Source organism: Lampetra planeri, chromosome 12 (assembly GCF_965212315.1).
Source record: "Lampetra planeri chromosome 12, kcLamPlan1.2.h2, whole genome shotgun sequence".
Taxonomy (NCBI): Eukaryota; Metazoa; Chordata; class Hyperoartia; order Petromyzontiformes; family Petromyzontidae; genus Lampetra; species Lampetra planeri.
In genome coordinates, this window is record NC_136118.1 from 7,512,444 (window position 1) to 7,522,770 (window position 10,327).

The 10,327-nt window shown below is 47.8% G+C and overlaps 1 protein-coding gene across 1 annotated transcript; it reads left to right on the forward strand.

The window, feature by feature from the left end:
• Nucleotides 1-3,193: 3,193 nt before the first annotated feature.
• Nucleotides 3,194-10,071, forward strand: LOC144721609 (alpha-2A adrenergic receptor-like). Its single transcript, XM_078599383.1, has one exon. It carries the CDS (start codon nucleotides 3,737-3,739, stop codon nucleotides 5,135-5,137), a length of 1,401 nt encoding a protein of 466 aa, XP_078455509.1. The 5' UTR covers nucleotides 3,194-3,736; the 3' UTR covers nucleotides 5,138-10,071.
• The last annotated feature ends 256 nt before the right edge of the window (nucleotides 10,072-10,327 follow it).

Genomic DNA, 10,327 nt, shown 5'->3' on the forward strand with positions numbered 1-10,327 from the left:
TTCAAAAGTCCACCACCTTTAATGGCAATAAAGTTATTGAGAAATCCACAACATATTTTTTTTCTACTTTTGAGTCCGCCCTTCGGAGGGTTCCCTGTTAATGCATTTCTCGGGGTGTAAAAACATTACTGTACTTTCAAAGTCTGCGCTCCAAGTGTGGACGCGTAGCAATTAACACAGCACTCTTCTTTTTTTTTTACACAACAAAAATAATCAACGCATTCGGCAATAACACTGCCCTCAATGAAACACGTACAATAAGATGACGTTTTTGCCAAAAGCCATTCTTCATAACAGACAGATGGAAGGGCCATTGCCTAAAACGATGCCTTGTTTCTTTCTAAGGCGGTGTGTGCCGAGTTTGATTTTGTTAGTTGTGCTTGTGCACCCACTGCCAATGCAGTCTCGAACAAAAACACAGAAGTATGTTTTTCTTCCACCGCCGTCGGGTTTGCTAAGGCGTTACCGGGCTGTACCGTGCGTTGCTCGGCACGAAGTCCCACGTTACGATGCATGAGCTGCTGAGAGCTTCTTCAGCAATAATAGCTCGGTTCGACGGTGCTCGGAACACCAACACCACGCTTTTTTGAACTCGGAGTAATTAAACAAGAAACAGCCTTGGTTTGCGACGTTGTTTTCCCTTCCTTTTAAAACGACACCGAGTTGATCTGTGGACGAGGTGAGAGTCACGTACGCAGGCGAGCGGTCGGTGGGTGGCGATCGTGTGACAAAAATCACGAGTCATCGCCAATGTTGGCTCACTGACCCTGCAAACCCACGGATGCTCTCCCCGCGGCGTCTGTTGCTTCACAAATGAATCGCATTGCACAGAACAGAGACTCGCCCGAGTCACAAAAGGGAGTCTCTCTCTTCGAGGGGGGGAGGAAATTGTTATGTTAAACAAAGTGGGGTGGGTGGGATGGGGTGACATAATGCAAAATCGTGCTTATGTACTACGACACGCTTTTCAGCATACCTTGTATTCGGACGTATTGAATTACCGGTGTGGGAGCCGACTGCCAGCTAAAGCTGAGAGCAAAACAGGTTTGTGCATTTTACTCTCACGTTGCTTTCTCCCGAGTTGTTCAGCAACCCCCGCGTTAGTCACCTTCGCTAACGTCGACGCAACGTTGTACGATGCAAACAACTGGACTGCAGTTGGGCTTTGTGTTTGATTATTTTTTTTCGAACGTCATTGTCCCCACCGCCGGGTGCGGTCGGAGGACACGGAACGCACCGACGGACGCACTCGGCCAACGGGATCGGACAAGAGACGCGTTCGAACGTCATCAGTTGAGAAGGCGTCCCCGAGTGTCTGAAGACTGCCAACAGCACCCCGCCACCACGCAGCCGTTTGCGTGGAGTTGCCTTGGTGGCTGCTGGCAAGTTGCATTCCCAGTTGTTGCGAACTTTCGTAACCACCGCTCGATTTGCCCACCGCTCGATTTGCCCACATCGTGGTTTTGTTTCTGTTACTCGTAGACTACATCTTGACGTGCAGCTGTCGAGACTGCAGCGATTCAAAGAAGCATCTACACATGACTTTACCGAAAGACCCAAAGAATACTCGTTGTCCTATTCTAGCGCCTCGAGGTGACTAATTGTATACTCTTAGGTTTTTTCGGTAAAGTCACGTAGGAATTTTTTTTATAATAATAATAATAATGAAAAATAACTAAATTAAATCCCGACGTTTCAGAGGCAACACAAGTCTCCGTCTTCAGGTGGGACCGTCACAGCTAAATTTACTCTTGACACAGTAAATTAAGCTGTGACGGTCCCACCTGAAAACGGAGACTTGTGTTGCCTCCGAAACGTCGTTATTTAATTTAGTTACTTTTCATTTATTCTTATTTTATTATTATTTTACCTACGTGACTTTTCCGAAAAAACCTAAGAGTATGAATCCTTGCAGTCACGAAAGCTTCAAATCTAGAATGTGACTAAATGTCTTTACGCGCTACGTAAAATCAAACCATTGTTGCACACGCAAACCTTGCAACCACTTTTCGCGGAAGAAGTCCAGCATACGTGCGTATTACACGTGCGCACTTTTTGTTGTAAACATAACATGAATAATTTGTGATGGATTGTTTACGTACATCGACGGCTGGATGAAACCTATACCCAAGCTGGTCAGCGTGCGTCGAAGGTTGTGTCCAGAACTGGTTTAGTGATCACTCGCCACTGATGTTAGCCTTGGTCAGGAATCGGTTGAAGAACTCAGGTTTGCCGGACTAATAGCGACAGCGCGCTAACCACTGTCCCACCACTCCACCTCTCCTATAATGTACAATACAGTATAACATCTGACTAAAGGCCGAAACTTACTTTGACCCCCCCCTGGAAGCAAACAGCACACACGTTAAACGGGTTAAGTCCGCTTAAAAGTTTAAGCGCGGAATACGCAATTGGATTATGCGTATCGCGAACATCGCTCCCCTTAAAATATTTTCACGCAAAACGCTCTCGCGTCGTGAGTGGGTCTACAAGTTGCACTCGCACACTAACAAATACCGTATGCGCTGGATAAACGAGCGGCGTTCATCGTACGTGGGCGATGTGCTGTTGAGCAACGCTTTTTTTGCGTAAATGCGACTCTCGTTGCGCGCAAACACACGAACACGTGTACCCGTCAACAGTCAGCCCATGTCACTCCGCACCAGTGTCTTTACAAACAATACGAGTGAATTATAAAGTGCAGCGCTTAAAACACGAGCGCGGATATCCGCGCTTTGTCTCCAAGGGCCGAGGAATGGTTGGGTGGTTGACTCCAGAGGATTGGTGGTCGATGGACGACGTCGTTCATCACGTACGAGCGGCTCACCCCCCACACCCCCCCCCCCCCTGTGTGCTCTCGTTTTGAGCAGAAAGCTCGGAGGGAAGACGCGCACAGATTCGATGGTGGGATAGGAGTGGGGGGCAGTTACGTGCCCGTAACGACTGAAGGGGTTACTTTGGTTTACTGGGAAATAGGGCAAGAGGAGAGGGAGGTGGAGGACGGAAGGGGAGGACGGTGGGGGGAGGACGGTGGGGGGAGGACGGTGGGGGAGGACGGTGGGGGGAGGACGGTGGGGGGAGGACGGTGGGGGGAGGAGGAGGTTGTGGTGGGTGGGGGGGGTCTGGGAAAGAGTGGCTGAGAATGGAGATGTGGGAAGGGCCTTCCGGCCCCAGTGTTTTAAAATGTGCTTGTGGTCGTGCGAGCGCACACAGCAGCGGTCCGTGGGTACGCGAGCGACGCGAGTCGGAGCTGCGCTGCAGGGGAGCAAGAGGAGGAGGCAGGCGACGGGAGGAGGTGACAGGGGGGAGAGGCGACGCAGCCCATTTTCTCACGCCTCAAGTTCCAGGCACCTGGCGAGCGCAACGCCCTTCCCTTGTGTCTATTTGGACAGCGGCTTGACGGACAACACGACGACTGCACAAACAAGTGCCGAACGCGCCTCGCGATCCGAGAGGTTTTTTTTCATTTATCGACCTTTCGTGCGTTTCGAATGGAGTTATGAACTCGTTTCGTCACGGTAGTAGCTGCATCGGCAGAGAACTGTCGCTATGGTTCGACACCGGACACGTGCAACGAGTTCAAGTTGATGTGACGAGCAGCATGTGGTGACGTGTCGGCGGTGTGTGTGTAGGGCAGCAACATCGGCTGCTTCTCGAGCGCATTCATCACGCACTTGCTTTGCCCCATGAGTGAAACTCCAACAAGCGCTGCGACTCCGCGCCCCGCACGACCAAGATGCAGAACATGAGCGACCCGGCGGCTGCGAGGTCGCCTCTGCTCAGTCCGTACGCCGCCTTCAACTTCACCCTCGCCGAGCCCGAGAACGACGTCACCGGCGGCACAAACTCGTCCAACGGCACCGACGAGAAGTTGGGCTGGGAGTACTCGGTGCTGGCGGGGCTCGGCTTGTCGAGCCTTGTGCTCATCCTCGTGTTCGCCACGGTGTTCGGCAACTGCCTGGTCATCATCGCCGTCCTCACGCGACCTTCGCTCAAGGCTCCCCAAAACCTCTTCCTCGTGTCGCTGGCCACGGCCGACATCCTGGTGGCGACTCTCGTCATCCCGTTCTCGCTCTTCAACGAGCTCATGGGCTACTGGTACTTCGGGCGCGTGTGGTGCGAGATCTACCTGGCGCTCGACGTCCTCTTCTGTACGTCGTCCATCGTGCACCTGTGCGCCATCAGCCTCGACCGCTACTGGTCCGTGTCGCAGGCGGTCGAGTACAACATCAAGCGCACGCCGCGCAGGATGAAGCGCATCATCGTCATCGTGTGGTTCATCGCCATCGCGATCTCTCTGCCGCCGCTCATCTCCATGAACCAGAAGAACCGGCAGCAGCAGGAGGAGGTGGGTCGGCCCAACTGCGAGCTCAACACGAACACCTGGTACATCCTCGGCTCGTGCATCGGATCGTTCTTCGCGCCCTGCCTCATCATGGTGCTGGTGTACGCGCGCATCTACCACCTCGTCAAGTGGAGGGCCGCAAAGCTGCGGCGAGACAAGGAGGCGCCCATCACGTCGTGCCGGCCGATGGAGTCCATCAGGATGAGCGAGGTGAACGGCAACGGAGGAGGCGGCGGCGAGGGGAACGGAAACGGAGAAAAGAACTGCAACGGCGCCGGAAACAAGTCTCGCCATCATCCTCCTCATCATCCTCCTCATCATCAGCATCCTCCCTCTCATCATCATCCCGAGGTGGACGTGGAGGAGACGTCGGTGTCTTCTGACAAGAACGAGCGGAGGAGGGACGACGGCTCGGCGGGCGCAAAGGCGAGCAGGAAGCCGTGCTCGCCCACCAAGGACGACTACAACCCCGAGATGGAGATTCTGGAGAGGCAAAACAAAGCGCGCGAGCGCAGGAAGATAGCGCAGGCGAGGGAGCGGCGCTTCACCTTCGTGCTGTCCGTGATGATCGGCGTCTTCGTCATCTGCTGGTTCCCCTTCTTCTTCACGTACAGCCTCTCCGCGCTCTGCAGCCCCGAGTTCTGCGTCATCCCCGAGACCCTCTTCAAGTTTTTCTTCTGGTTCGGCTACTGCAACAGCTGCCTCAACCCCGTGATCTACACGGTGTTCAACAGGGACTTTCGGCGTGCCTTCAAGAAGATCCTGTGCATGCAATTCAACACGTCCTTTTAGGCGACGCAAAAACAACAAATGCTCGTGACTCCGCTTGTATATTTCTCACGAACAATAAATTGCAATCGAGGCAACATGCGATCGGCTTGATTTCAAAATGGACAAAATTAATGGTGAGTTGTGTATTTTATGAGTCTGGAACGCATCGTGGGCATTTAATTTGTGCTTCAGCGGCCGTACAGGGATTTGTTACAGCACGAGTATGGAAGGGAAGTGGGGAGAGAGAAAAAAGTTTAAATCTATTTGCCAGACACGCCTTCATTGTCAGTCGAAGGAAATGTTCTAGATTAGAAGATTTCGTGACTGCAAGGATTCATACTCGTAGGTGTTTTCGGTAAAGTCACGTGACTTTACCGAAAAACACCTAAGAGGAGGAAAGGTTGACGAGCAGAAAATGCGGACTCGTCGTTTTCCTTTTGAGAACCTATAGCTACATGTATACATGCACACGTACGTACATACGCGGGAATAAACAGGGTTGGTTATTCACAAGTCAGGAAACAATAGGACCCAGCATCCACTGCAACGAATGTCTGCTCACATTAAGCACACGACTGCGGTGGTTGGGTGAATTGCGCTTTTGAAAGGTGGTGGACCGGAACATTGTGTCGACAAGACGTCAGCTGCTGCTATTCTTGGACATGCTGCTGCGGTGATGTCCTTGAGCTCTGCAATTGTCGAGGAAAGTTTTCCGAAGCACAGATGCGCTCCACGTAATAGGAAACAATGCAGGGCAGTCAGAATCCTGAGACCCTGGGAAACGGGGTGGGGGCTAGCGATTGCATTGAGTGCTTGCTATTTTTTGTCTCTGATCTCTCATCACCCAAGTGTAATTCCCGTGGAATTGTTCTTCAAGCCAGCAACCAACTCACCTCTCCAAAGCGTCTCCTGTTCCCATTATTCCTGGCTTTTGAATGCACAAATACAACCGTATCCTTTTTATCTGGCGTCACTAACCGTGTTTTATCTTGTTTTGTTTTGAGAAATGGGACGCTGGCTTTACGTTTCAAAATCTTGGCTCTGTGGCTCGGTATAGTTGTATGCTTTGCGGTGTGATTAAATCGATATATCAACATTTTTCTCGACGTGCTTAGCTTGAGTCAAGAATCAATGTCGATAATTAAACCGCCGGCGAGCGAGTGACGCACTCCCTTGTTTTGTTAACATTTTATGTTACACTATTTGCCCATCATTCGGGAATGTTCAATCGAGCAATGCGTGGTGATGTAATCAAATGGCCACATTATATCATCACCGGTTTAATATGTGGAGTTGTTGCATTGTTCTGATGTTTGTAACGTGGAGTTAGCAATTGGCTATCCATTGTAGCACATACAGATGTGTGATTAGATAAGTTATTTCATTAACTTTTATTGCGGTGAGATGACCGATATTCAGAAACTGGTTATTTTTTTAGCTCCCTGTTTTTTTTAAAATTCAAACCATTATTGTGCCAAACAATCACATTGTTTCAAATGCTTACTTTTAAACGGCAAACAAAATGTGTTTTTTGTATTTATTGCTTGAATATCTGTTCGTGTAATTTATTTAGTACAACAAAAATCCACATCTAGGATTTTACAATTATACTATTGTATTTAAATTTATTTTAACGGATTATAAAGTTGTTCCTCTTTTAGCGATTTCTTAATTGATCTGTACTTTGGTGTCGCCGTGACATTCTGGATATGTGTTCTACCCATCCAGCTGAACTTCAGCCAAGAGGGTGGAGTGTTGCCATAGAAGCGCTGTGTTATCTATAGAGCACCGTGTGAGTTCTTGGCTCCAGTGGCGGGTCCACCATAACATTGTGGGGACGTGGGTGGGTCCATTCTAATCGCAAAAACCTCACCCCAGACAGAATATACGCATACATGGTAGGCGGCTTGGGGGAGGGCTTCATCCAGCAGTCGCTTGACCATGGCTGATGATGGTGACAGATACAACACGTCCAGCCAGCCCTGTTGTCATTCCACTGCTGGATAAAGCCCTCCTCCACATCATGCGTGTCATGTGGGTTAGTTTGCCATAGTTTGTCACGCTGGTCAGTGCGAGTTGGTGATAATAGATATGGGAGCATATAAGTAGAATACAACAATTTATGTTTCTGCACTGCCCAGAACGTAACCGAAGCCTCCTCTCAGAATCCAAGCGTGCATGGTGATCACTCGTCCAGGAACTAACCTAGCTCAAACCTTGATCTGAAGAGGTCGTAATACGCAGGGTGATGTTCTTATAAGCTATTCTTGATTGCAGTTTAATATTATGTATATACCCAGGAAAGCCTCAATGAGTCTGTAAGATGTTTTTTTTCTTCATGAGGGTCATGCTGCTTGTTCTGTTTTACACCTTTTTGGGAGTGTTAGAACATTTAAAGTGCGTAGAAAATAAAGCATACATTTGAGAGGGTAAAGCAAACGATCGACTCGGATAGCCCAAACGTACACATATAATCAAGGCTTATTTTCCCGCTGAGTGTTTTCCGGGTCGCTGGTAGACTGGAGTAGGTGCATAACTAGTAACCCAGGCCATCGCGAGACGTATCCTGGACGTGGTATGCCGGGTGCATACACGTTTTCTGCGCCGCAGACTTGGACATATATTAAGGCATTAAACCTCGTGTATGATAATGTTCGTACGTCTCTAGAGCAGTCTGCAAGCACTGGAGGCCTCCGAGCAGCTGGGGTTCCCACTCGAGAGAGGAAGATAAAAACAAGTATAACCCGTAAAAACAAAGTTTTTCACTATAAATCCTTTATATGCGCGGCGGCTAGAGTCCTCTCGTCCTCTGGCTTGAGATGGCTGCCACCTATGGGTCAGATGATTGCATGGCAGCATTAAGCAATTGGTAATTAAATATAATATTTTGTCCTAAAAAGTGTAAAACTTTGGGAAAAAAATTTCACGAACATTAATTGTCACGCACAACGAGTCTGTGTGGAAAATGTCAGCTCGATTGGATCACGGGAAGTGGGTTAAAAAACGACCGAAAGATTTGCACGGTCCTAAGCAAGCAAGCGAACTTAATATAAAGGATTTAAAAAACGTATTCGTCCTGAGGCCAGAGCAGATACGAGTACCACCACCTAGGGTAGCAAAATATAAGTCGTACCGATGTATTGTATTTACATGGCCGATAAGAGTGAACAATTGATAACCCTACTCATTTTAAATGGTTATCCGACAATTCACTGCTATTTATTCATATAATACATTGGATCCACTCAAGTTATGCCACCGCAGGTGAAACGGCCTGGTGAAATATCTGTCCTGGGCTCATGGGCTATTATGCGTGGGATATGGTGTTGGTCGGCAAACAAAAAATTCTTGCCACGTGCGGTTTATTGGTCGTCCACTAAACGTTGGGTTTATGAAGAGTGCATTTGTGGCCATGAATCACTCTCGAGGAATTGGAGGGACCGGGAAATGAAACTGCATAATGCGCTCCATACAATGCATCTGGCGGAATGCAATTTGCTCCTCTCATTTTCTCATCTTTGCTTCTATGGATGTTACATCAGCCAACGTGCATGCATTTGTTCTCACTGTGCTCTGCGTATATGAGAGTAGTGCTACGACTGCCTGTCTCCTGAGAGAAGGATGAATCTTGTTTTACATTTTACTTTTGCACTCTCTATTGTATGAATAAGTGCCCGTCCCCCTTTGCCTCTTTAATTACCGATTAAGTACCTGGAATATGCGAGGACTTTGCTCTGGGAACAGTGGCTCGCATCGTTTTGTTTGTGAGTTTTCGTTCAAGAGGCATCGAAGAAGGCAGAGGCACGCCCATGCCGAAAGGGGCGCAAAGAAGACGTTTTGCCCTCGTTGCCAGAATTTTAAAGCGGCCGATCTACACCAGAAACTTTTTTAAATATATATTCAAACAAATGTAATGGCTAGGTGAATTGTTTACAGGATCACGATAGATGGCAGAGGCTTGGAGAGGCCATCATCCAGCAGTGAATTGGCAATGGTTGTTGATAATTACTACGTAATCTTATTTTAGAATTGTCTTTCTTGACACTCCACGGGTGTGAGTGTGAAAGTGAATTCTCTTTCCCAAAATTAGTGACTTTGAATAACAATTCCGCCTCCCCCTCCCCTCTGGATTGATCATCTGAGGGCACCGCTGCATAGATGTATGTCAAAATAACTAGTAGCTTAAGAGTCTGTTTTCATTTTACGTTATGGCTTGACATCAGAATGCAGTTACCTGCTGGGGCAACTTTGGGTAAGCTTTCAATACCTGGATGGAGAATGACTGAACGCGCCCCACTAATCAAATTATCTTGCTGTCTAAATATTTACAGTCTAATTTTCATTTGGGAAGGGTGTTGTGGAGACACGAGAGACAGGAGGATATTTTCAATAAGTGTCCACAAGTCTCAAACAGGACCGCAGTAAAATACAATCAATCAAAACGTCACAAATTGAGAGAATGTCTGGGTCGTTTTTTTGCAAAGTATCCTATCCATGTTTATTTTTTTAGAAAACCCTTAAAACCAAAATAGGCGTCCAAGTATTATGTAAAGTACAACTGAGGAGACTTGAAGTTCAGTGTTGAATGATGTGTGGGAAAAATAGCCATTACTCTCGTGCCAGAAGTGTCAACAGCCATGAATTAGGTTGGGAAAATAGGGAGTTGTCTGGGTGTGTCCTCAGAGGCAACAAATTGTGAAAAAAATCCGCATTCCAAATGTTTGGGACTTGCACCCCAAGTAAACGATTGTTTACTATGAAATTACATTTTTCCCAGTGTGTTCTTGGTGTTCCACTTCCACGTTCAATTGCACCATCATTGTTAGGGCCCTCCATGGCAGTTGTCGCCTAAAATGTAAAGCACACGGTGTATGTTTTAAAAAAAAGAGCTGTGCCTTGTGAATAGAGATTGAATATATTTGTTGTTGGCAAATAAATAAACATTGCAGATGAAAGCACCAGCATGTGGAGTCTTGATTGTCAAATTCATATTTTCTGTACACTTTGAATTTGTTTTCATATCATGACTGTAATTCATTTTCATTTTCACGTAGAATGTACAGGCCCTTCATTAATCTACCGCTGTCGTTTGTGGACATTGTTTGACCATACTTCACCATGCAAGTGAGTGCAGGTTGAAGGTGGACTATCCAGAGCTGGTTCTGATATCACTCGTCTCTGTTGTTGGGAATATAATGCAGGTCACGAGAT

Coding starts and splice junctions, on each gene's coding strand:
- LOC144721609 (XM_078599383.1), top strand. CDS start 3,737: ATGCAGAACATGAGCGACCCGGCGGCTGCGAGGTCGCCTCTGCTCAGT.